Source organism: Artemia franciscana, chromosome 20, assembly GCF_032884065.1.
Source record: "Artemia franciscana chromosome 20, ASM3288406v1, whole genome shotgun sequence".
Classification (NCBI taxonomy): domain Eukaryota; kingdom Metazoa; phylum Arthropoda; class Branchiopoda; order Anostraca; family Artemiidae; genus Artemia; species Artemia franciscana.
In genome coordinates, this window is record NC_088882.1 from 5,348,178 (window position 1) to 5,376,094 (window position 27,917).

At 37.1% G+C, this 27,917-nt stretch overlaps 1 protein-coding gene across 3 annotated transcripts in view; it reads right to left on the reverse strand.

The window, feature by feature from the left end:
* The window catches only part of LOC136040359 (PIH1 domain-containing protein 1-like), a 491,267-nt gene that overhangs the window by 32,056 nt on the left and 431,294 nt on the right, over positions 1–27,917 (reverse strand). For all 3 annotated transcript variants that reach the window (XM_065724611.1, XM_065724610.1, XM_065724609.1), the window contains exons 3-4: positions 24,043–24,139; positions 21,375–21,563 (exon numbers count right to left, since the gene is read on the reverse strand). In XM_065724611.1, coding sequence (XP_065580683.1) covers positions 21,375–21,563; positions 24,043–24,139 — 286 coding nt within the window. The remainder of the gene's footprint in view (positions 1–21,374; positions 21,564–24,042; positions 24,140–27,917) is intronic.

Below are 27,917 nucleotides of genomic sequence, written 5' to 3' on the forward strand. Positions count from 1 at the left end.
TTGTTTCTTATTGACATAGTTTTTTTTTCGGGGAAAAAAATATTCTTCTTCGTTTTTTTTTCTGTAGGAATCCATAGTGTGACTCGCTTTTTGTATGTTGGAGAAACTTTTTCATCAATGTTTAATTTTGACACAAATAATATTGTTTAGTTTAATTTTATACCTCCTCAAGTTGACCTGAAAAATAAGACATTATATCATTCCCAAAAATTCTCTCTAAAAATGTTTTTTGACAACCTGTACGCACTTAAACTCTTTTGATTTATTTAAATTGTAAGAGCAGAAGTAGTAATAGTAGTAGCCCCGAAATTTTCAACTTAATACCCCCAGTGGTTCTCGATATATTGCTGATGTGTCTTATTGGCAACCATACACACAGTGCCTCTTGATTTAGTTTTAAAGCAACGTTTAGTTTTAAAGCATAATGGGCCAATTAGATATTTCTGAGGGGTTGATGCACCCAATATTAGTAGAGACATTACACAGTTAGCCTACTGGACCGTTGTACTATGCTGAACAAAATAGCTGTCTCAAAATTTTGACTCGTTGTGTTTGGAAAATAAATGGGTTGGGGAGGAGGCCTACTGCCCTCCAATCTCTTTGGACTTTTAGAAAGGGTACTAGAACTTTTCGATTTAGTTCAAAATCCGCCTAAATATTCATAGAAAACTTCACCTTAATACTCTTAACTTGCGTGCTTTGCAATTTTGGTTTCTTAAACATCCTCTGCATCAAACGCTGAAAGTTGAAACTTCATACCATGAACCCGTTCCTGAAGCATTTCTGATACATCCTCTTGACAAATAATAATAATAATAATAATAATAATTTATTTCTTACCCACAACAACACTATAAAAGTATTAAAATGTGGAGTACAAACAATTAAATACACACAAAATAAGGGAAAGATACAAAAAATGAAAAGTAATGACAATAGAAATTTTTTACGTTAATACAAAAAATTTGATAAACACACAAAATAACGAACTATGAAAAAAAAAAACATTAGATACACACAAAAAATGAAATTCAAAAAACACAAAGAGAAAAACAAATACACACACAAAGTCAACGAAAAAAAACGGATAAGACGGTGGTGAGGGGATAGGCGCGCAGAAGCTGTACTGGAGAGTTGTCTGTGAAGAATCTCCAACTTTAAAGTTATATCAGGAACTGAAAATTTTTTAACAAGAGTCCGGTTTTTTGTCCAAGGTGGAAGATACAGAAGAAATTTGCAAAATTTGAAATAATTTATCCGAATTCTTTTTAAATTACCATTGTTAAGAAGGGGGAAAGACCTGAAGCATAAAAGACAGAATGATCACAGAAAGTAGAATAAAGTTTAGCCAGCGCACGTCTATTATACTTCCCTCTATTTGCAACAATTTTTGCATAACCAATCTGAATCTTTTTACTTATATCACAAACAGTACGCTGACGTAAGCTCGAAAGATTGTTAGTAATAGAGGTACCAAGCCAACGAATACAATCAACAAGAGGGATAGTGAAGTTATTACAGTGAAGGGGAGTAGCAGTAGTACAGTTATAGGGAAGAAAATCACATTTATCTATATTAATTGAAAGGCCAATATCAGAGAATGCATCAGAAACTATAGAGACCATTTTGGAAAGACCCTTTTTGGAACGGCTAATCAGAAGCAAGTCGTCAACATACGTAAGATAAGAAACATCCGCAAGACCAGAAAGGTATGTACCTGAAATCTTAGCCGGCACACTAGAAATACAAATCTTAAAAAGCGTAGGGGACAGAACACCACCCTGCCTAACTCCTCTTCGCATTCTTATAATAGTGTCTGGTGCAGATCTTAATTGAAGAAACGAATTTGAATACCAAAACCTAAGAAGCATTATAACAGAGAGATTGACCCCAGGATTATACAAGGAAAAAATGAGCTGACTATGGACCATACTATCAAACGCTTTCGAAAGATCCAAAACACAAATATAAAGCCCATTTCCCTTGGAAGAATTATCAGCCAATAGAGAAGACAGAATCTTATGCGCATGCTGACAACCCACCCCACTCCGGAAACCAAATTGGTTCTCATCCTCAATAATATTTTTAGCCAAAAATAGTAGAAGGATATACTCAAAAACCTTACTAATATTACAAGATACAGTAATAGGTCGACAGCAAGAACAATCAGTCGGTGACTTTCCCCTTTTTACAATTGACGAAACAGTGCCACACAGAAAACTCTCAGGTACGTATGAAATACATAGACACATTTGAAAAAGAAGCTGAAAGTGAGATATAAGGGGGGTGCATTCAATCGGCATATGCATCTTAGAAATACCATCCTTATCTATTGAATCAGATTTTAAACTTTTAAAAGCATTAATTACGGAAGAAAAAGATATGGGCACTATATGGCGTTGCGAAAACGTTGTACTAAAGAGGGGGGTAAGGAGGCGAGTATATACAGAATGCACTGAATTAATCACTGAAAAAATCGAAGAATAATGTTTATACCAAGCTGAAGGTGGAAGACAATTACTTGTCATAGTTTCATCATTTATCTTGCCAGAATTGATCACTTTTCGCCAATTCTCCCTACTTACAGGGAAATCCATACCGCGGTAACGTGCCGACCGCAGATAACGTTTATAATTAGTTTTAGTTTTACGTTTAATATCAGCGACACACCCAGAATTTGGCCGACCACATTCATTCCTTATCTGGAGCCATAATTTTGCTTTATTTTTTTATCGACTTTAAACAAGGGTCCATTGACCAGATAGGTTTTTGTGTTCTTTTACGAATACGTTGTCGAGGTACGGCAGCTTCTTCTGCCCTTTTCATACACATCACAAGTTGGTTATAATAACAGTCAATATTGGCTTTACCATTCGTAGGTACCTGGCGCTGAAGAAGATAATATGGAACACGTATGGTAGAAAGAAGGGTTGTCAAGGTAGAGATGTAGTGCGGTATATTGGCTTTGCTCCAATTACTTTTTTCAAACCACTTCGATTTTTCTCGCGAACAATTGGTTTCCGATGGATCAATATCCATTGTAAATGTCGCTGAAATTGGCATGTGGTCAGTATCTTGCTCGTAAACATGAACAGAAGCAGAAGAAGAGATAATACCAGGCGAGCAAATAATATGGTCAATATCACTTGTGCTTCCAGAATGATGAACATATGAAAAATTGTGGGATTTGGGCACAACGTGGTACGAAGGAAGACACTCAAAAAGCAATTCACTTCTCACAGAAGATCGATTAATATCAGTATTTAGGTCCCCAATTATTATATACTGTAGAGAGTTTAACAGTACCTGATTCACAAGATTCTTAAGCAGACCACACGCCTTTCCGAATTTAGTTAAGGATCTGATCGAGTATCCTTCATATGGGAGATAAGAGTTTATAAATACAATACTGCCGACACGCACAGCCAAAAGAAATTCGTCGGAGTAGAAGAGTACTGGGGAGGGTAGATGAATGTCCCGTTTAAAGACACAGGCTAGTCCACCGGAAGGGCGACCGCCAGTAGCTTTTGCTGGACTCAGGAACGCAGTATAATGCTGACTTCGACGCAAAAATATTCAAACTTCAAGCAGTGAGAAGATGCTCCTGGAGACATACCAAATCGTAGGGACGTACAACTCATCAATAACAAAATCCTTATCTTTGGTGCCATTTATATTGAACGAAATAACTGAGATTGATGCACTCATGGTTGAAAGGTGGATTTGCACTTTATTCGATTCTTAATAACGGGGCAGGAAAAGCTATAGGAAGGGTGTTTTTGGCCGCAATGTGCGCAATTGGGATCAGCAATGCATGGCTCGTCTTTTGTTGATAGGTGTGGCCCTCCACAGCGAGCACATTTCGGGAGAACGTTGGGACAGGAGTACCGTAGATGGTCTAGTGATCGGCATTTAAAACAGCATTTGGGTAGGTCCGGAAACTCGTAAAGAGGAAAAATTTCATAGCCCACTCAGAGGCCATGCTTGAAAAACGTAGATTGCGCAAAAGAATCCAAAAACTCGATTTTCACAGACTTAGATAGTCCCAATCTTTTAGCATCTTTTATACCGTGCTGGCTTCCGAGTACCGTAATGTCAATATCGGTAAGAATATTACGTGATATAGCAAAAAACTGCTTGGAAACCACTTTTGTTGTAGTACCGGAGGTTATGTTCTGGATTGACGAGCAGAAGTCCTCCGTAGCAGACTTATCCATATTAATATACCACTTGTCATTGATGGGCTTTACACTACGTACTAATTCATGTCCAGTAATTTGGTCTATAGCAGCTTTTCGCTTAAGAGGGTCAGATAAGGCGTCCGGCACCTTTGAGACGATAACTGTTGCATGCGAATCTAGCACTGAAGCCGGCTTGGGTAATTGGGGGAAGCTCAATTCATAATTGTCAAGTTTTGAAGACATTCCCAAAACAACTTGATGGAGCTCATTAAATTTTGAGAATAAAGAGGTGTAGGCAGTGGCAGGGAGGCAGGGTACTTCTGTAGGACGCTTTATGACGAATGTCGGAACATCAGTTTCAGTCTCGTCAAGAGATTTTAATAAAGTAATTATGTCGCTGAAATGGCTAACCAATGCATTATGTCCCTTCCGAATAGGGCAATTTTCATGACCCGGACAAAGCTGCCACAATGACGTTTTTGCCACCTTGACCGAATTAGAGTAAAAAAAACTCCACCCCGTGGCTTTTAATCACGTCATCCTCTGCTCCAATTAGCAAATTGCTCTGTACAAAATTCAATACCGGCGAATAAACAAGGACAGGATTATCGTCACTGGTTACAGGCATCACGCTGGTTCAATTAGTTCAATAATAATAGCTCAATAATTTTTTTCCACAATTCATGCACAAAGTATGTGGGCATAGTTTGTTTCGATTTAGTTCCATACAGTTTCATTATTTCCCAAATATTTTGCCTTAATAGTCTTATTTTTAGTAGCAGCGGTAGTACTAGTAGCAGTAGGGCTACTTTTTGGACCTTGAATTCTAAGATCTACTGTTCCTATTAAGTGGTGAGCCTGATAGGAGAGTACCTAGCCATCTTTTCAACGCCATTTTTATTCCCAGACACTCCCGTATTCCCAAAATACGTAGCATTAAAATTTCAAATTATACCAAAATAGTCGAATAGCTAACTTCAAAACAGAGGCTTTACAGGTCCATTTTAGAAGGAGGATAGAGATGTTAAAGATCTTGAGAAACTACAATCACGCAAGAGTGTTTAGTCTCTGTAACTGGAGGGCTTAACATAGGTCCATTCAGCTAATGTCCTTTGATCTCTGCCTGACTTGGTACAGACATATACATAGCACGCGTCGTCCAACTAGTGATCAGTTAGGAAATGGTCTTAAGTGATTTGATATTATTCTTAACAAAATGTTTAGATTCCTAGCCTACTAGAACTACTAGTACCACAACTACTACTAAAACCATCTTGCAGGACAAAACTGCCTGAGGTCAACAGAGCTGCGCAGTCTGTTCAAAGCTTCACTTTTTACTCTCTCCCATAAAGTCAGAATATCCTTTCACTCTTCCCTTGTGAACTATTCAAGCTCCATTCCAGAACGTCCTCTTTTTTTTGCTTGCCCCAAGGTGGATGGCCGAAAAGCGCATTTTTGCTAAAAATTCATTCTTCATTCTTAAAACAAAACCTAGCCTTACCCTTTTTCGTTACGAAACATCACTTCTTAGTCCTAACTTGTTCCTAGTTCACACAAGTAATTCTTTTAAAAACTGATTTTCAAATCGATTTTCGAGCCCTGAGTATAGGGTAAATGTTTAGATTTTCACATAATCTAGCTAGGAAGAAAGTGAAGACATCATTTGATACCTTTTTTATACTCTTTCCAAATTCAATTATCACTTCTAAAGAAAACTGTCCCGTTTCTAAGAAAAACGCAAGACAGAAAGACAGCACGCCGTCTGTATGCACGTTTTTAAAAGGGCGTAAAAGCAATATCTTAGGAACAGATTAGAATGTGAAGTTGAAGGTGACAGGACTTATTGAAAGGGACGTTGAACAAACCAAAAGAAAATATTTGCATAATAATAATAATACTGCTTCTACAAACACCATTACTACTGCTACTATCATTACTACTTCTAGTACTACTATTGCCACTTAAGCTAACGCTACAACTATTAATTCTACTGCTACTAGTACTACCGCTGCTACTAAAAATAAGACTATTAAGGCAAAATATTTGGGAAATAATGAAACTGTATGGAACTAAATCGAAACAAACTATGCCCACATACTTTGTGCATGAATTGTGGAAAAAAATTATTGAGCTATTATTATTGAACTAATTGAACCAGCGTGATGCCTGTAACCAGTGACGATAATCCTGTCCTTGTTTAATCGCCGGTATTGAATTTTGTACAGAGCAATTTGCTAATTGGAGCAGAGGATGACGTGATTAAAAGCCACGGGGTGGAGTTTTTTTTACTCTAATTCGGTCAAGGTGGCAAAAACGTCATTGTGGCAGCTTTGTCCGGGTCATGAAAATTGCCCTATTCGGAAGGGACATAATGCATTGGTTAGCCATTTCAGCGACATAATTACTTTATTAAAATCTCTTGACGAGACTGAAACTGATGTTCCGACATTCGTCATAAAGCGTCCTACAGAAGTACCCTGCCTCCCTGCCACTGCCTACACCTCTTTATTCTCAAAATTTAATGAGCTCCATCAAGTTGTTTTGGGAATGTCTTCAAAACTTGACAATTATGAATTGAGCTTCCCCCAATTACCCAAGCCGGCTTCAGTGCTAGATTCGCATGCAACAGTTATCGTCTCAAAGGTGCCGGACGCCTTATCTGACCCTCTTAAGCGAAAAGCTGCTATAGACCAAATTACTGGACATGAATTAGTACGTAGTGTAAAGCCCATCAATGACAAGTGGTATATTAATATGGATAAGTCTGCTACGGAGGACTTCTGCTCGTCAATCCAGAACATAATCTCCGGTACTACAACAAAAGTGGTTTCCAAACGGTTTTTTGGTATATCAGGTAATATTCCTACCGACATTGACATTACGGTACTCGGAAGCCAACACGGTATCAAAGATGCTAAGAGATTGGGCCTATCTAAGTCTGTGAAAATCGAGTTTTTGGATTCTTTTGCGCAATCTACGTTTTTCAAGCATGGCCTCTGAGTGGGCTATGAAATTTTTCCTCTTTACGAGTTTCCGGACCTACCCAAATGCTGTTTTAAATGCCGATCACTAGACCATCTACGGTACTCCTGTCCCAACGTTCTCCCGAAATGTGCTCGCTGTGGAGGGCCACACCTATCAACAAAAGACGAGCCATGCATTGCTGATCCCAATTGCGCAAATTGCGGCCAAAAACACCCTTCCTATAGCTTTTCCTGCCCCGTTATTAAGAATCGAATAAAGTGCAAATCCACCTTTCAACCATGAGTGCATCAATCTCAGTTATTTCGTTCAATATAAATGGCACCAAAGATAAGGATTTTGTTATTGATGAGTTGTACGTCCCTACGATTTGTTATGTCTCCAGGAGCATCTTCTCACTGCTTCAAGTTTGAATTTTTTGCGTCGAAGTCAGCATCATACTGCGTTCCTGAGTCCAGCAAAAGCTACTGGCGGTCGCCCTTCCGGTGGACTAGCCTGTGTCTTTAAACGGGACATTCATCTACCCTCCCCAGTACTCTTCTACTCCGACGAATTTCTTTTGGCTGTGCGTGTCGGCAGTATTGTATTTATAAACTCTTATCTCCCATATGAAGGATACTCGATCAGATCCTTAACTAAATTCGGAAAGGCGTGTGGTCTGCTTAAGAATCTTGTGAATCAGGTACTGTTAAACTCTCTACAGTATATAATAATTGGGGACCTAAATACTGATATTAATCGATCTTCTGTGAGAAGTGAATTGCTTTTTGAGTGTCTTCCTTCGTACCACGTTGTGCCCAAATCCCACAATTTTTCATATGTTCATCATTCTGGAAGCACAAGTGATATTGACCATATTATTTGCTCGCCTGGTATTATCTCTTCTTCTGCTTCTGTTCATGTTTACGAGCAAGATACTGACCACATGCCAATTTCAGCGACATTTACAATGGATATTGATCCATCGGAAACCAATTGTTCGCGAGAAAAATCGAAGTGGTTTGAAAAAAGTAATTGGAGCAAAGCCAATATACCGCACTACATCTCTACCTTGACAACCCTTCTTTCTACCATACGTGTTCCATATTATCTTCTTCAGCGCCAGGTACCTACGAATGGTAAAGCCAATATTGACTGTTATTATAACCAACTTGTGATGTGTATGAAAAGGGCAGAAGAAGCTGCCGTACCTCGACAACGTATTCGTAAAAGAACACAAAAACCTATCTGGTCAATGGACCCTTGTTTAAAGTCGATAAAAAAATAAAGCAAAATTATGGCTCCAGATAAGGAATGAATGTGGTCGGCCAAATTCTGGGTGTGTCGCTGATATTAAACGTAAAACTAAAACTAATTATAAACGTTATCTGCGGTCGGCACGTTACCGCGGTATGGATTTCCCTGTAAGTAGGGAGAATTGGCGAAAAGTGATCAATTCTGGCAAGATAAATGATGAAACTATGACAAGTAATTGTCTTCCACCTTCAGCTTGGTATAAACATTATTCTTCGATTTTTTCAGTGATTAATTCAGTGCATTCTGTATATACTCGCCTCCTTACCCCCCTCTTTAGTACAACGTTTTCGCAACGCCATATAGTGCCCATATCTTTTTCTTCCGTAATTAATGCTTTTAAAAGTTTAAAATCTGATTCAATAGATAAGGATGGTATTTCTAAGATGCATATGCCGATTGAATGCACCCCCCTTATATCTCACTTTCAGCTTCTTTTTCAAATGTGTCTATGTATTTCATACGTACCTGAGAGTTTTCTGTGTGGCACTGTTTCGTCAATTGTAAAAAGGGGAAAGTCACCGACTGATTGTTCTTGCTGTCGACCTATTACTGTATCTTGTAATATTAGTAAGGTTTTTGAGTATATCCTTCTACTATTTTTGGCTAAAAATATTATTGAGGATGAGAACCAATTTGGTTTCCGGAGTGGGGTGGGTTGTCAGCATGCGCATAAGATTCTGTCTTCTCTATTGGCTGATAATTCTTCCAAGGGAAATGGTCTTTATATTTGTGCTTTGGATCTTTCGAAAGCGTTTGATAGTATGGTCCATAGTCAGCTCATTTTTTCCTTGTATAATCCTGGGGTCAATCTCTCTGTCATAATGCTTCTTAGGTTTTGGTATTCAAATTCGTTTCTTCAATTAAGATCTGCACCAGACACTATTATAAGAATGCGAAGAGGAGTTAGGCAGGGTGGTGTTCTGTCCCCTACGCTTTTTAAGATTTGTATTTCTAGTGTGCCGGCTAAGATTTCAGGTACATACCTTTCTGGTCTTGCGGATGTTTCTTATCTTACGTATGTTGACGACTTGCTTCTGATTAGCCGTTCCAAAAAGGGTCTTTCCAAAATGGTCTCTATAGTTTCTGATGCATTCTCTGATATTGGCCTTTCAATTAATATAGATAAATGTGATTTTCTTCCCTATAACTGTACTACTGCTACTCCCCTTCACTGTAATAACTTCACTATCCCTCTTGTTGATTGTATTCGTTGGCTTGGTACCTCTATTACTAACAATCTTTCGAGCTTACGTCAGCGTACTGTTTGTGATATAAGTAAAAAGATTCAGATTGGTTATGCAAAAATTGTTGCAAATAGAGGGAAGTATAATAGACGTGCGCTGGCTAAACTTTATTCTACTTTCTGTGATCATTCTGTCTTTTATGCTTCAGGTCTTTTTCCCCTTCTTAACAATGGTAATTTAAAAAGAATTCGGATAAATTATTTCAAATTTTGCAAATTTCTTCTGTATCTTCCACCTTGGACAAAAAACCGGACTCTTGTTAAAAAATTTTCAGTTCCTGATATAACTTTAAAGTTGGAGATTCTTCACAGACAACTCTCCAGTACAGCTTCTGCGCGCCTATCCCCTCACCACCGTCTTATCCGTTTTTTTTTCGTTGACTTTGTGTGTGTATTTGTTTTTCTCTTTGTGTTTTTTGAATTTCATTTTTTGTGTGTACCTAATGTTTTTTTTTTTTTCATAGTTCGTTATTTTGTGTGTTTATCAAATGTTTTGTATTAACGTAAAAAATTTCTATGGTCATTACTTTTCATTTTTTGTATCTTTCCCTTATTTTGTGTGTATTTAATTGTTTGTACTCCACATTTTAATACTTTTATAGTGTTGTTGTGGGTAAGAAATAAATTATTATTATTATTATTATTATTATTAGTCAAGAGGATGTATCAGAAATGCTTCAGGAACGGGTTCATGGTATGAAGTTTCAACTTTCAGCGTTTGATGCAGAGGATGTTTAAGAAACCAAAATTGCAAAGCACGCAAGTTAAGAGTATTAAGGTGAAGTTTTCTATGAATATTTAGGGGGATTTTGAACTAAATCACAAAGTTCTAGTACCCTTTCTAAAAGTCCAAAGAGATTGGAGGGCAGTAGGCCTCCTCCCCAACCCATTTATTTTCCAAACACAACGAGTCAAAATTTTGAGACAGCTATTTTGTTCAGCATAGTACAACGGTCCAGTAACTGTGTCTCTACTAATATTGGGTGCATCAACCCCTCACAAATATCTAATTGGCCCATTATGCTTTAAAACTAAACGTTGCTTTAAAACTAAATCAAGAGGCACTGTGTGTATGGTTGCCAATAAGACACATCAGCAATATATCGAGAACCACTGGGGGTATTAAGTTGAAAATTTCGGGGCTACTACTATTACTACTTCTGCTCTTACAATTTAAATATATCAAAAGAGTTTAAGTGCGTACAGGTTGTCAAAAAACATTTTTAGAGAGAATTTTTGGGAATAATATAATGTCTTATTTTTCAGGTCAACTTGAGGAGGTATAAAATTAAACTAAACAATATTATTTGTGTCAAAATTAAACATTGATGAAAAAGTTTCTCCAACATACAAAAAGCGAGTCACACTATGGATTCCTACAGAAAAAAAAACGAAAAGAATATTTTTTTTTTCCCGAAAAAAAAACTATGTCAATAAGAAACAAACAGAAATATACTTAAAATACTTTTTCCACAAAAATAAGTGGCAATCTTCCAAGCATAAAACTACTACATATCACCATCAATCTATAAATGAAACCCAAAACGAATAGAAATAACAATAAATAATCGAGCCAAACTCAAAATAAGCAAAAATCAACATGAGTAGGGCTGAAAGGCCCCATGTCTTCTCAAGACCGGAACATAATTTGCACTTTACTGAAAATACATTTTAAATGTTTTCCCTTTTTGACTTTAATAAAAAAAAAATTACTAAAACTTTAAAGAATAAAAATCAATATATGTAAATTAAACTGATATTCCACTGTCATTTCTCTTCTTGTTTTTTTTTTCGTTTTTTTTTGTTTTTTTTTCAGCTAATTGCAAATTATTTTTTGGTCTTGAGAAGGCATGGGGGTGGTCAGCCCTGCTCAGGTTAATTTTAGTTCGTTTTGAGTCTGGCTCGGTTATTTATTGTCATTTTTGTTCGTTTTGGGTTTCATTTATTTATTGATGGTGATTTACGGTAATATTATGCTTGGAAGATTGTTTGACTTTATTTCTGCTCATTTTTGGCTTAATGGAGCTTTTCACTTTGCTTTCAAAAACTTGTTTGTGGAAAAGGTTTTTCAAATTAATTTAAAAAAAAAATCCTGTTATCACTGTGTGAAGCAAGCATACTTGATTTGAACATACTTGCATGTATATTGAAAGTGTACTCGAACTCTTATACTTGAAGCAAATACTTCCCAATGGTTAGTTGTTTTTGTTTTGTTTTTTCAAGAAATAAAATGTGTACTTTTTAAATGGAACTTGTGCAAGTTTATTTTGAAACTTTAATTTTATTTGAAAGTTGAATAAAAATTAAAAAAAGACTAGACTCAAGAGCATCTTCGTAAACCTAATAGGAAAAAGCAGTAATTAAAAATAAATAATCGATATCCACTCATTTATTCTGGTTGTATTGCACAAGAGATCTAACAGGGAAAGAACTTTTAATTTTCCTTTTTTTATTATGTTTGTTTGGGTACATTGGAGCACAAAATAGAGCTTCTAAAACCCGGTATTTACCTTCTGATGCACTAATGTTTAGTCATTTTGGGATTACAGTATAATTTCTACTTTGAAGAACAAAAATTATCTTTTTGGCTCAAAAAATTAAATATGTACTATCACAATAGAGCTCCTGTAAGTGGATTATAAGATTTAAATTACTCACAGTTATAGCCTACTTATTCATCTCCAGTTGAATTATTTAAAAAATTTGAGTATTTTTTACCATTAAAAATAAAGCTTGGTCGGTAAGATTCTTTTTTTTTTAATCTAATTGCCAATAACTTTTCATCCTTAGACGGCAAAGACATTCCAAACATTATTATACCATACAGGGGCGTTAGAAAAGATCGGATGAGGCTTTTGAACTAAGGACTATACTTCGCATCAAGAAATTTGTCTGGATATTTACTTCGTTTTTTCAAAGTCGGAACACCCAAAAATTTAAATAAAATTTCATTAAACTTTGTAAGGGGCTTTTGTTGGTATTTTTTCTCCTCTGTTTCTTTCTGGCCATGGAATCTTACGGGGGAGATTCTGCTGTAGTTGATTTTGTTGTAAATTTATTGACAAATAAAACAACTCAAGAACTACTCATACTAACACTACAACGACTACTTCTACAATGACTACTCGAGAATGAGCATTCCTAACCCCACTACTTTCACCATCACTAATTCCACGACTATATCCGTTTACAGCAGCTATTTCTAGCACGGCTAATCCTACCTCCATTCCTGCTGCCAGATCTGCTGCTACTACGACTATTTCCACTATCACCGCTCGAGAACTCCCAACCGACCACTACGACAAAGACTACTTCTAAGAGGACTACATCTACAACAGCTTTCTCTATCGCAGCTATTTCTACCTCGATTCATGCTCTGAGATCAGCTGCTACTACGACTATTTCCACTATCACCGCTCGAGAACTCCCAACCGACCACTATGACAAAGACTACTTCTAAGAGGACTACATCTACAACAGCTTTCTCTATCGCAGCTATTTCTACCTCGATTCATTCTCTGAGATCAGCTGCTACTACGACTATTTCCACTATCACCGCTCGAGAACTCCCAACCGACCACTACGACAAAGACTACTTCTAAGAGGACTACATCTACAACAGCTTTCTCTATCGCAGCTATTTCTACCTCGATTCATGCTCTGAGATCAGCTGCTACTACGACTATTTCCACGATCACCACTTTAACGCAGCTACTTCCAAGAGACAACTCCCACTGTGACTACTTTTTCGACAGCTACTTCTATAAGAGCAGACTACCAAGAACCAAGTCTACAAGAACAAATACTTCTATCAAATCTACTGCTACCACAAAAAGTTCTATCAAGGCTACTCCAACTCCAATAAATTAAACGTTTGACGACCACAATTTAACTTATTAAAAGCGGCAAACTTAAAACAAGTAGAAACTAGAATGAAAATGAACTGAAACTTAACGAACTTAGATCAAACCCAAGTTAAACGTTCAATTTTAAATGTATAAGGAATTAACTGGTAAAACAAATATTTTCTGCCAAATCAACACCCTTAGCCGTTCTAAAATATTGCATATACGCACTTTTTATAACCATGATTTAGTGAGGCATTCCCTGAGATTTCACCTTCATATCCTTGAAATTTATACCCTTAAAAGTGGCATATTCAGGCAAAGTCTGCCCAAAAATTTAAAGACTACCCAGTAGCATTGCTACTATGCTACCCCCTTTTTTTTACGGCGGATTACAACTTGTGTTTTGCACGGTCCACCGTGCAGATTATTGCACGGTGGACCACAACATGTGTTTTGACAGCTTTTCTTTCAGCAAAAAGAATTTTATATGTAGAAATTGTATTTTTAAGACAAAATCTGCCAATAAACTTGAAAACTGCCCAGTAGCAATGCTACTATGCTACCCCATTTTTTATACGGTGGACCAAAACTTGTGTTTTGGCAGCTTTTCTGTGAGTAAAAAAGAATTTTTATATGTGAAAATTGTATTTTCAGACAAAGTCTGCCCACAAATTTGAAGACTACTCAGTAGCATTGCTACTATGCTACCCTACTTTTTATATGCTGGACCAAAACTTGTGTTTTGGCAGCTTTTCTGTGAGTAAAAACTATCTTCACATGTATAAATGGCATTTTCAGTCAAAATCTGCCAATAAACTTGAAAACTGCCCAGTAGCATTGCTACTATGCTACCCCATTTTTTATACGGTGGACCAAATCTTGTGTTTTGGCAGCTTTTCTGTGAGTAAAAACTATCTTCACATGTATAAATGGCATTTTCAGTCAAAATCTGCCAATAAACTTGAAAACTGCCCAGTAGCAATGCTACTATGCTACCCCATTTTTTATACGGTGGACCAAAACTTGTGTTTTGGCAGCTTTTCTGTAAGTAAAAAGAATTTTTATATGTGAAAATTGTATTTTCAGACAAAGTCTGCCCACAAATTTGAAGACTACTCAGTAGCATTGCTACTATGCTACCCTACTTTTTATATGCTGGACCAAAACTTGTGTTTTGGCAGCTTTTCTGTGAGTAAAAACTATCTTCACATGTATAAATGGCATTTTCAGTCAAAATCTGCCAATAAACTTGAAAACTGCCCAGTAGCATTGCTACTATGCTACCCCATTTTTTATACGGTGGACCAAAACTTGTGTTTTGGCAGCTTTTCTGTGAGTAAAAACTATCTTCACATGTAAAAATGGAATTTCCGGTCAAAATCTGCCAATAAACTAGAAAACTGCCCAGTAGCATTGCTTTTATGCTACCCCGATTTTTGCAAGGCGGACCACAACTTGTGTTTTGATTGCTTTTCTTTGAGCAAAAATAATTTTATATGTAAAAACTGGTATTTTTAAACAAGATCTACCAACAAATTTAAAAACCACCCAGTAGCATTGCTACTTTGCTACCCCAGTTTTTTGCAGGGCAGGCTGTAGAGATTCCACAGGTGCAGTTTACAGTGCAGCTCAACGCCATTTTTGTTGGGTTTCAGGCTGCTTTACGGAATTACCAAAAAAAAAAATTTCACAATAAAGTTTTACCATTAAGTTTAATCAAAATCATAGTTGACATTGCTCAATCAGCTTCAAGTGGCGATTCTTCCTGACTTGACAGTTTTTTTCCTTTTTCAAAATGCACTTTTAAATTTTTTTTTACCTTAGGGCTAGAATTTGTTCTTTACTAGGTCGGAGCAGATTCTGCACTCACAATCACACAAATTTAATAAGGAACCTAGTAAAGAACAAGCTACTGTCAAAAATGACTATGCAGCCAAATATGTGTTTTTATGTATATGTGTTATGACACTTGTGACGAGGTCAGAAGAGCCAAGAACCAAGAGCTCACATGGTACGAGGTATAGCGAAATTCTAAGAATCAACAGATTGATTTAAAAGGAAAATCAGAAGCTTAATGCTGGTCGGGATTTAAAATAAGAGCTTTGAGTAACGAGGTCCTTCTAAATATCAAAATTGATTAAGATCCGATCACCCACTCGTAAAATAAAAGTACCTCAATTTTTCTATTTTTACCTCTCCCTTCAACCCCCCCAGATGGCCGAATTGGGGAAAAAGACTTTATCAAGTTAATTTGTAAAGCTCCCTGACACGCCTACCAATTTTCATCGTCCTAGCACGTCAAGAAGCACCAAACTCGCCAAAGCACTGAACCCCAACACCTAACTCCCCCAAAGAGAGCTGATCCAGTCTGGTTACGTCAATCACGTATCTGCGACATTTATAAGCGTTTTCCAAGATTTCCAGTTTCTCCCTCCAACTCCCCCCGATGTCAACAGATCTGGTCGGAATTTGAAATAAGAGCTCTGAGACATGAGTTCCTTCTATAATCAAATTTAATTAAGATCCCATCACCCATTCGTAAGTAAAAAATACATTTTTTCTATTTTTCTGAATTAACCGGCCCCTCATTCCCAAACTCCTTCCCCCCAGATGGTCAAATCGGGAAAAAGACTATTTCTAATTTAATGTAGTCCGGTCCCTGATACCCCTGCCAAATTTCATCGTCCTAGTTTACCTGGAAGTGCCTAAAGTAGCAAAACCGGGACAGACCGACGGATAGACCGACAGAATTTGCGGTCGCTATATGTCACTTGGTTAATACCAAGTGCCATAAAAATTGTGTTCGTTTATTCCTGTTTTATTATTCACTTAGTATACCCCTGGCAAAAATGTTTTTATCACAATAGGTCATACGTCATCTCGCGCAGAAATTAAAATATTGCATATTCTATATTTAAGTTTGGAAAATCTCCAAAACTGGTAGAAGCAATATAATTTTGGCAAGTTAATAAATATAAGCAGATAAAATACATAGCAAACGATTTTTGGATAAATTGTTAAAGTTAAAACAATGTATCCTATATCTTTTTTTTAAATCAGAGTGGACAATTTCAAACTGTTCGCACTGATTCCAAAAATGAACAACTCTTTTTGTTACAGAAGAATTGAAAGAGAACTGAGAGAAATTAACACTGATGAACCTGTTGCGATTGAAATACAAAATAGCCCGTTAAATATGCATGAACCAAGATACCTACGCGGAATAATATCTGGCCCCCCTGACACGCCGTATGAAGGAGGAAAGTATTGTCTAGAAATTTTCTATCCAGATAAATATCCTTTCAAACCCCCAGACGCAAAGTTTTTGACCAAAATCTGGCACCCAAATGTATCTCCTGTCACTGGAACCATTTCTTTAGACGGTTGGTCACCTGCGATGACACTTGAGGCACTTCTCTTGCACCTCCAGGCTCTACTGAGAGATCCAGATCTTGACAATCCCTACGACACTTTTGTGACCGATCAATATACGCACAGTAGGGATATCTTTATTCTTACGGCCAAACACTGGAGTAATGTATATGCTGGCGGTCCATGCAAAGTGGAAGAATATGATGAAAAAGTGAAAACTTTCACAGATATCGGTGTAAAAGAAATCGTGGCCAGATATTCTTTATCGTCATGCTCTTGGGATCAAGAAGCAACGGCTATAATACTCTTTGGTGATAATGATCCTTTGCGTCCAAGCGACATTTTATTTCCTTGAGTAAGTAGTTGCATTAAAGTTTAAGTTCAGCCACCTTAGTTTAGCGTTTATAATCCATTTTTTTTTGTACCACATCTGCTCACCTTTGCACCATTGCATTTTTGCTAGTCAAGCATCTGCAGTGCAGAAAAGAAACGGAAGATATCAGATGTAGATTATTGGTGAAAGCCCCTCTGAAATCGTTGGATAATCTGGCCTAAAAAACGACCTAGATAGGTCAGAAGTTTGAGAAAATTCATTAAGAGCCTTAATTTTATGCAAAATTAGGTAAGTGACGTCATTTTTACATACACAGCTTCATTACTGCTTATGTATCTCCCTGCCTGATATTGTAAGACTTCATCGATAATCACCAATTTTGGACTGCAAGCCAAAAACTTCCTTGTCACTCCCTTTGTTGACGTATTTACATATGTATTTGATTGCCTTTACGGAAATACAATATTGCACGTTTATATGCGCATTGTAAGTTATCGATAATAAAGGTGAATACGGAACGACCCACTGGTTATTTACTCTCGAGTAACAGTTCTTTATTACGCGACTTTATCATTTCTGATTTTCCACCATCTTCGGTAGACCTTCTTCTATATAAAGGGTATCCATCATTGCCAGTAATTGTGTTAGGTACTAAAATTCGAGGATATTGCTTTGTGCACCTTCTTCTGTCCAGGCATGGCGAATTTTCATTCAGTTCACCACAAGTTCCATGTATCATATTTTTTACCACAATATCATGTAAGCCCCTATCGACATCCACATCAGGTATTTCAGCGGAAATCCCATCGTCAATTTCGTTAGAGGTAATTTTATTAACTAACCATATTAGTATATGTGCGCGTGGCAATCCTCGCTTTTGCCATTCCTCTGAGTAAACCAGCATCGCACTGGCCCAAACACTTTAAGTTTTACTATGAAATTTATAAGTGATTTCAACTTTTGCCAGAAAACACGGGCAGTAATGTCATGTCTGTGAACTGGCGATTGTCCAGGAAGTAAAAGTTGCTGTATCTCGTCTCAAAATGGATGACATGTAAGTGTAATAAATAAATCTAGACGACCATAGACATGAACATACGCAATAGCATCTTGAGCATACTCATGCGTATGACGCAGACTGCCAGCAATGACGAAGGTAAAATCGTTACTCTTCCATTGTTAGTGGTATTACAGTCATTTACAACTGCATCTTGCAAATGAATGTATTGTTCAGAGTGGAGCTTGGTCGGATTCAGACGGATGAATAGCAAACGTTCTGATTCAATCTTTGCATACATATCAACGATGTATTAGTGAAACAATTGACGGCATTTTAAAATATAATTCTCTTCATCCTGACGAATCTAAAGGCAATAATCTGACGAGACTTCATCTGACGAGTCTATAGGCAATCTTTGTCCACTGAGCGTTTCGCTTATGAAGAATAATATCTAGAGATAAGAACTGATCACCGTACATAACGATTGCCACTTTGTTGATAGTTGGAGCATTGTATCTACGCACATGTTCAACAGTAGGCGTTTTGTCAGGGTAAATAACAATTTTATGCGTATGAGTAGGCATCAGATCGATTGCTGTTTTGAACAGACGCACTAAATTATTATTTTCGTGGAAAAGATGTTGCAACTGGGAAACGATTCAACGTCCTTTCAACGTCGGGAGAAATTTCGAAACGTGCATTCAATTCAGCATTGCTATCACTGATGAAGAACAATTTCAAAAATGTGTGATGCTCACCTGAGAATGGTAGAAGGGAACCTACTCTATGATGAGTTTGCCCTTTTACTTTGAAAGTAGGCATAAAATGACCTTGATCTTCGATTTGGGCCCCAAACGACGTCATTTGGAAACACGAGCTATATATCCTGATGTTTGATATAAAAAAAAACGCTTCAATTTAGATGTATACCCAATAAGCAAAGTTTTCAATGGCTCTGGTGGTGCAGCCAGTTGAGGAAGCTTAACTTTTCCTGACGCGCAACACATTCCCATTGTTTCAGCATTAAATTTCAAGGCCTTGCAATAGGGACAAATTTCAGACATGATCCCGATTTGAATATCTTGAACAAGGCTATAATCATCGGAAGGGCAGTACTAGAATGGCAGACGATTATACACGCATTGCTTTTGTAATACAGCGACACGCCTTCTTTTTTTACGTTCTCTTTCAGCATCAAGTCTGGTTTCGCGTTGCTCTCGTGGTTCCTCGAAACGCCTTCGTTTTTTACTATCTCCATCAGCCGCAAGCCTAGTTTCGTGTTGCTCTGGACGTTCCTCGAAAGAAAAGAAAAGACGTCATATTGAATATGATTTCATGGTCGTCATTTATATTCCCTGTGTCCCGGTCGTCATTTGTGTCCCGGTGTCCCGGTCTGTAACGTCATAAAGTCTTCAATGGCTCTGGTGGTGCAGCCAGTTGAGGAAGTTTAACTTTTCCTGAGGCGCAACACATTCCCATTGTTTCACCATTAAATTTCAAGGCCTTGCAATAGGGACAAATTTTAGACATAGTCCCGATTTGAACACATCTACTCGAGCTATAATCATCGACTGGGCTATACCTGAATGCCAGGCGATAATTTTGACGTTGATCTTGTGATTCCTCGGCACGCTTTCTTTTGGCATTATCTCTTTGAGTCGTAAGCCTGTTTTCATGTTGTTATTGTGATTCCTCGGCACGCTATCTTTTGGCATTATCTCTTCGAGCTGCAAGCCTGTTTTCACGTTGTTCTTGTGATTCCTCAGCATGATTTTTTTCGGTAGTTTCTCTTTGAGCCTCAAGCCTGTTTTCACGTTGTTCTTGTGATTTCTCGACACGCTTTCTTTTGGTATTATCTCTTTGAGCCGCGAGCCTGTTTTCACGCTGTTCTTGCGACACCTGTGAATATTGATAGATATATATATGTTTTTAACTACGTAAAACTTGCGAATATACAACATTCTTCGCAGTCCCATTGTCTGTGCATATAAATAGATTGTCAGGTTTACCGACTGTTGAACATGCAATATATAATTGTCCATGGGAAAAACAATCCGTATTCAGATCTATACCTCATTATTCTAATGATTGCCCTTGAGCTTTGTTGATGGTGATTGCTAATGGAACATTCCCTGTGCCCTCGTCGTCATTTATATATCCCCCTGTGCCCCCTGGCGTCCCCGTTGTAGTTGTGTCCCTGTGTCCCAGTCGTCATTTATATTCCCTGAGTCCCGGTCGTCATTTGTGTCCCGGTGTCCCAGTCTGTAATTTCTCTTTGAGTGTCCCGGTCGTCATTTATATTCCCTGTGTCCCGGTCGTCATTTGTGTCCCGGTCTGTAATTTCTCTTTGAGTGTCCCGGTCGTCATTTATATTCCCTGTGTCCCGGTCGTCATTTGTGTCCTGGTGTCCCGGTCTGTAGTGTCATCTTATAATGACGCCATATACAAAGCCTTATATGCTTATAATGACGTCATATGCAAACCCACAAACAAACAAACATGCATACAAACAACTTATGTTCATATGTATAGATATAGTTTCTTTATTAGTTTTTCTTTTTTTTTAGTTTTGCAGCTTTTTTAGTTTTTTTAGCTTTTTTTTTTCTTTTTTATTTTTTACCTTTTTTAATTTTTTCCCTTTTTTAAGTTTTTTATCTTTTTAGGTTTTTTCTTTTTTTAGCTTTTTTCGCGCCATATTAGTTACGCGCCATGCCAGCCCTTCGCCCTAACTTATACAGATATAGACTTATCCCTAGGATTTTCTTTACAAGGGGGAAAGGATGGAGGCAAAAATGTTCCAAAAAAACTTCAAAAGAAGTGTTTTAGGTTCTGGCCATTCTTAAAAGTGTCATTCACCAAGCTCAACTACCCTCCCAGGTAGAAAAAGCTCATAATCTGACATTTTACTTGGTATGCAAGTAGGTTTTTCTCCCACAATGGTAAAAATGCTTAGAATTTATGGTAAATTGGGAATAGAAATTCTCCTTAGCTCAAAGATACCCAGGGCACGAAGGCATCAATATTACAAGAAAAGTTGATATCAACCAATTCGTCTGCAGGAATCTCAGTGAGAGTTTCGGAGGAAGAGCGTTTATATTGACAAGGGACGAGAACTAACCTTTATCTTTTTCTTCATGCACTCCACCTGAGCTCAAAGGTATTCTATAAGTATCAGCGTTACTGGAATAGATAAGATCAGCCAATTCACTTGCAGAAATATCATCGGGAGAAGGAATCTCATCTGTATGACATAAATTCAAAAAATACTTCTTTCCACTTTTTTCGTCTCTATACTTATAGCATTTTCCTGCAAAAACAAAGCCTTCCTTTAATCCTTATAACAATTAAAAACAAATAGCAAAAATTGATAACTATGACTCAATTGATACCATTGAATATCAAGCATCAATCATTGATCATGATTGCATCAAGCATCAGCTTGATGCTCCTTGATGCTAGGTGATGATACAGCTTGATGCTGTATAAACCATATGGTTCTGTTCCTTGTAAGGCAACACTGTCTCTGGCCACCCAACCTAATTACTTCTTTATAACTCGGCTAGATTCTGAAAAAAGTAGAAGTAAGCACTGGCATCTGAACCTCACGTAAACTGATAAAAAATGCGAATATTCGGTTCACTTCTATTTTAGCTTAGAGTTGAAAAATTTAGCTGGTGTCTGACAACAGAAATTACTATTATAGCTATGGCTAATCATTTTGAATACAGTGCTCTGATCAACTGTAACGTTGGTTATTATACAGATAAGGAACTAAACACTGACGAAGACCACGTTGCATTTTAATTATTAAAAGTAAGCGACACGCCTTTGTTTTCAGAACTTTATCTTACAAAACAAGACTAGATAACGAGGAAATTTGTTAAGACAGTGAATAACACAGTGAATTCAACCTAAGCAGATATTCAAAATTGAAAGAGAGACCCTTTCAAAATTTATTTTAGTTTTAAAATTTATTTTGTCGATGATATTTGCAATTAAGTTTGTTTTCTTTTTCTTTTGTTTTAAATTATATCTTGCTGATGACGGCTGTTGCACATACAGCCGAAATATCCACTTAAATTCTGTTCACTGTGTTATTCGCCACCTTGACAAATATTCTCGTTATCTTCTCTTATTTTACAAGATAAGGTACTAAAAACAAGGGCGTATCCAGGATTTTTGTCCGGAGGAAGAAGGGGGGTTAAAGACTTTTAAAAAAACATCTAAAATTTGTTCACATGGCCTTTTGTAACATTTTAAGAGTCGGACAGAAATTTAGGGGGGAGGGGGTAAACTCAGTAAACAGTGATAGTGGTTTTATAGCCTGTCGCAGTCCCAATTATGCGCCACATAGATCAGTGGTTCCTTACTGATTTTGGGCCCTGCCCCACCAAGACAATTCTAAAATCCTGACAATTCCTTGTAGCATTTATATTTCCTTATTCAAAATTTTACGTTTGTTCGAAGTAAGCATAATTGTTCGAAGTAAGCATAAAAGGCTATTAACTTGGTACTTATTTTTGGGTCGTCATCAAGGCTGATTTTATATAAATGAAATTTATTATCTGAACAGTAATTTCAACAGATTCCACTGCAACTAAACCCTCTTGAAACTGAATCCTTACTACTGCAATAAATCAAAATGATAGAAATCAAAATATGGTTACTTAAATGGAAACTCGACAGTCCTGCTTGAATGGAGTAGTTCTTAACTGCGAAAAAGATAAACGCACGCAGAATCCTGAAAGAGACGTGTTTTCATTGGCAGCCAGTGATGAAAATTGGTTGCAATCGTGGCTCTCCCGGTTCTTTGTCTTTGGTCCAAATTAGTTTAGCCTGCCCAAACGGTTAATATCAGTTAATAACTACTCCAAACAAAACAAAAAGTATATTTTTGGCTTATAATCAGCACTAGTTTAAACTTATTCTTAGGCATTGGGTGAATTCAGTGAAACAAGGCTTAATTTAAATATGCGTGAGTTACATAAGGGCTAAATCATCTGTCGACAAGACCCACTTATTCTTAGCTTCGTTTTCCAGAATCAAAATTTTTACCGGTTAAGGGTATCAATAGATAGGGAGAGTGGAATTTCTACTGATGATTCCTACTGAATGAATATCTACTGATGATATGGTGTGAAAAAAAATTTTTTGTAAGAATAATTTTCATCTCATAAAATAAACAAGAAAGCATAATAAAACTAAAATAATACCAACAAAATTATTTCATTTCAATAAATAATTCGTTTTAACAAGGTTTTTCAAATTAAACCTACAGTAAATTAGTAGAACTGTCAGCTCACTTCACATGAGTCAAACTTCCGTGCCATTAGGTGGAGGCGTTAATTTCTTGTTGACATGGGAGAGGCAGGTAACAACATTGTTGTCGGTTCATTTATGGAAAAACCTAATTCACAGGATTGAATGACAAACTCTTTATTCTTTTATTTCCTTCTTGATATCAAAACAACATTCAAGATAAAACAGAAGCCAAGAGCTCATATGGCACTTGTGACAAGGCCGGAAGAGCCAAGAGCTTCTTCCCACCAAGATTCAGTACGATTTCTCCACTCTAAGCGTTTTCCAAGATTTTCGGTGTCCCCCTCCAACTCCTCCCAATTCACCAGATCCGGTCGGGATTTAAAACAAGAGCTCTGAGACACGAGGTCCTTCTAAATATCAAATTTCATTAAGATCCAAGTGCAATAATTAATTAAGATGTAATTATTAAATGCAATAATTACATTAAGAATATCAAGTGCAATAAAATAAAAGAAAAAATGTACCTATATTTGGAACAACAACTTTTGGAGCGGTTTGTTCTTCTTGAATGATGGGAGTCGTTCTCAAAGCTGGAAGCGGTTCATCCAAGCTTGGCTCTCCCTAAAACCATAAAAAAGACTAAAGACTTCAAAATTAAAGCAATTTGCCAAATTTAAAGATTACCTATATTGTGATACATCTCCTTAAAAAAAAGAAATATATGTGCAGCGTTCAGCAAAAAAAAAACGAACATGCGGTGTTTAATTGAATCTGTAACATAAGGACTAGAAAGCCTCTTCTCTTACGATTCCCCACCCTCTCCCTCGCATCATTTCCATACTCATATTTTTATTTATCAATGGTATTTTTTAACAGTATTTTTTAGCTGGGGTTTCATCTTCATAAGCTCCTTGCTTTTATTTTCAGCTTTAATTTAAATTTTATAAAAGCACTTGGCAAAAATTCAATCTAGCCTTTAGCATCTGGTATGATAATACATGGTTTTGAAACTGAAGTTTTTCGATGATTCTAAAATTGTAATTACCTGTGGTTTTTTTAGTAAAACTTCTGCAAACTTTCATTGATTTTATCCGTTTTATAATGAAACAAAGGTAAGAATTATTCTTGATTTTTATTGTATTGCTAATGTTTTTCGAGTCTTGATTTTAATCATCTAAATAGAATTTTTCAGCTTTTCTAATGAGAAGACAGATTTTTACTTTCTTATTTTAAGTTTATGCAAAAATTTTTCTTCTGTTTTGATGTTTTGCAATGTTTCTAGCAATTTAAAAAAAAAAATCTTATACATGAGCACAAGATTTCCATTGCTGAGTTCAAAAGTAGAAACTTGTTTTGTTAATGTTTTTTTTTTTTTTTTTCATCACTCATAAATACTCATATTTTTACTTTAAAAACCATATACAAAAATACCAGACTCCAACACCATCTATGGTAACAATTTTTAAGTGACTTCATCATGAGCTCCTTTTAAACGTTTGGTGGGATGACAAATAAAGTTAACAATAGAATATGCTAAAAAAAAAAAAAAAAAAAAAAAAAATTCAACCCAGAATTATGTCAAATGTATAATGCTTGGTAGGATGGCAAACAACATTCTATACATTAAGCTCAAAACAGAATGCACTAAAAAAAACACAATAAAACAGAAACAAATCCAACCCAGAATTATGTAAATACATAAACATTTTATGCATAAAGTTCACAACAGTGTGCGCTGAAAAACGAGAGCTAAGAGCTTATACTGTACTTGAGACGAGTTTGGAAGAGCCAGGAGCTCATATGGTATGAGCTCTAGCAAAATTCTAAGAATCAATAGATTGATTTAAAAGGAAAATCAGAGGCTTAATGCCGGTTGAGATTTAAAATAAGAACTCTGAGATACGAGTACCTTCTAAATATCAAAATTCATTAAGATCCGATCACCCACTCGTAAGTTAAAAATACTTCATTTTTTCTAATTTTTCCTCTTCCGTCAGCCCGCCAGATCTTCGAAAAGAGGAAAACAGTTTTATCAAGTCAATTTGTGCAGGTCCCTGATCCGCCTATCAATTTTCATTGTCCTAGCACGTCCAGATGCACCGAACTCGCCAAAGCGCTAAATTCCCCCTCCCCTAACTCACCCAAAGAGAGCGGATCTAGTCCGGTTACGTCAATCAAGTATCTACGACATTTTCTTGTTCTACCCACAAAGTTTCATCCCGATCTCTCCACTCTAAGCGTTTTCCAAGATTTCCAGTTTCCCCTCCAACTCCCCCCAATGTTACCAGATCTGGTCAAGATTTAAAATAAGACCTCTGAGACACGATATCCTTATAAATATCAAATTTCATTAAGATCCAGTCACCTGTTCTAAAGTTGAAAATACCTTCCAAATTAACAACCTCCCTCCCAACTCCCCCAAAGAGATCGGATTCAGCCCAGTTATGTCAATCACGTATCTAGGACTTGTGCTTATTCTTCCCACCGAGTTTCATCCCGATCTCTCCACTCTAAGCGTTTTCCAAGATTTCCCGTTTCCCCTTCCAGTTCCTCCAATACCACCGGATACGGTCGGGATTTAAAATAAGAGCTCTGAGACACGAGGTCCTTCTAAATGTCAAATTTAATTAAGATCCGATCACCTATTCGTAAGTTAAAAATACCTCTAATTTTTTTCAATTTTTCTTCTCCCTCCAGTCCCCCAGATGGTTGAATCGGGGAAACGACTGTTATCAAGTCAATTTGTGCAGGTCCCTGACAAGCCTACCAGTTTTCATCGTCATAGTACATCCAGAAGCACCGAACTCGCCAAAGCACTGGAAATCCCCCCCCCCCCCAAAGAGAGCCGATCCGTCCCAATTATGTCAATCACGTATCTAGAACTTGTGCTTATTCTTCCCATCAAGTTTCATCCCAATCTCTCCACTCTAGCGTTTTCCAAGATTTCTGGTTTCCAAGATTTCTGTTTCCCCCCTCCAACCCCCTATGTCCCCGGATCCGATTCGAATTGAAAATGGAGCATCTGAGACCTAAGATCCTTTTATATTGACTAAGATTTGATCTCCAATTCGTAAGATAAAGATACCTCAATTTCCATGTTTTCCAAGAATTCCAGTTTCCCCCTCAAACTCCCGCCAATGTCACCAGATCTGATCGGGATTTGAAATGAGAGCTCTAAAGCACAAGATCCTTCCAAATATCAAATTACATTAAGATGTGATACCCGTTCGTAAGTTGTAAATACCTCACTTTTTCTAATTTTTCCGAATTACCCCACCCCCAACTCCACCAAAGAGAGCGGATCCGGTCCGGCTATGTCAGTCACGTATCTTAGACTTGTCCTTATTCTTCCCACCAAGTTTTATCCAGATCTCTCCGCTTTAAGCGTTTTCAAAGATTTCCAGTCCCCCCCCCCCCCATGACATTGGATTCGGTCGGGATTTAAAATAAGAAATCTGAGTTACGAGGTCCTTCTAAATATGAAAATTTATTAAGATTTGATCACTCCTTCGTAATTTAAAAATACCTCATTTTTTCTAATTTTTTATAATTAGCCCTGTATCCCCCCCCCCCAAAAAAAATCCCCCAAAGAGAGCGGATCTGTTCCAGTTATGTCAATTACGTATCTAGGACTTGCGATTATTTTTCCCACCAAGTTACATCCCAATCCCTCCACTCTAAGCATTTTCAAAGATTTTAGGCTCCCCCCAACTCCTCTCAATGTCACCAGATCCGGTCGGAATTTATAATAAGAGCTCGACACGATATCTTTCTAAATATCAAATTTCATTAAGATCCGACGACCCGTTCGTAAGTTCAAATTACTTTAATTTGAACTTACTTTTTAATTTTTCCGAATTGACTGCCCCCCCCCCTCTAGATGGTTGAATCGGGGAACCAACTAATTTAATTAAATTTCTAATTTAATCTGGTCTGGTTCCTGATACACCTGCCAAATTTCATCGTCCTACCTTATCTGGAAGTGCCTAAACTAGCAAAACCAGGACAGACAGACAGACCGACAGACAGACCAACCGACAGACCGACAAAATTTGCGATCACAATATGTCACTTGGTAAATACCAAGTGCCATAAAAAATCCAACCCCAAACTATATTGTGAATATGTAGAAGCAATATGGGTTGACGCAAAAAGCCCCTGACTACCAAAAGCTCTAAGTACAATGCTAAGTACAATGCTGTTACAGAGTTACCTCAGAATATAAACTGCCTAAATCCAGTTCTTACAATTCAATCCAAATAAATCAAACATTTTAAAAGGTTTTATATATTTCGGAGGGAGAAAGCTTTAGAAGTTTGTTTAGTCAACAAGAGGGTATCAAAACAGCTGTCATACTTTGTGTTGTCCAACTGTCCAGACAATCTTTCAGAACAAATAG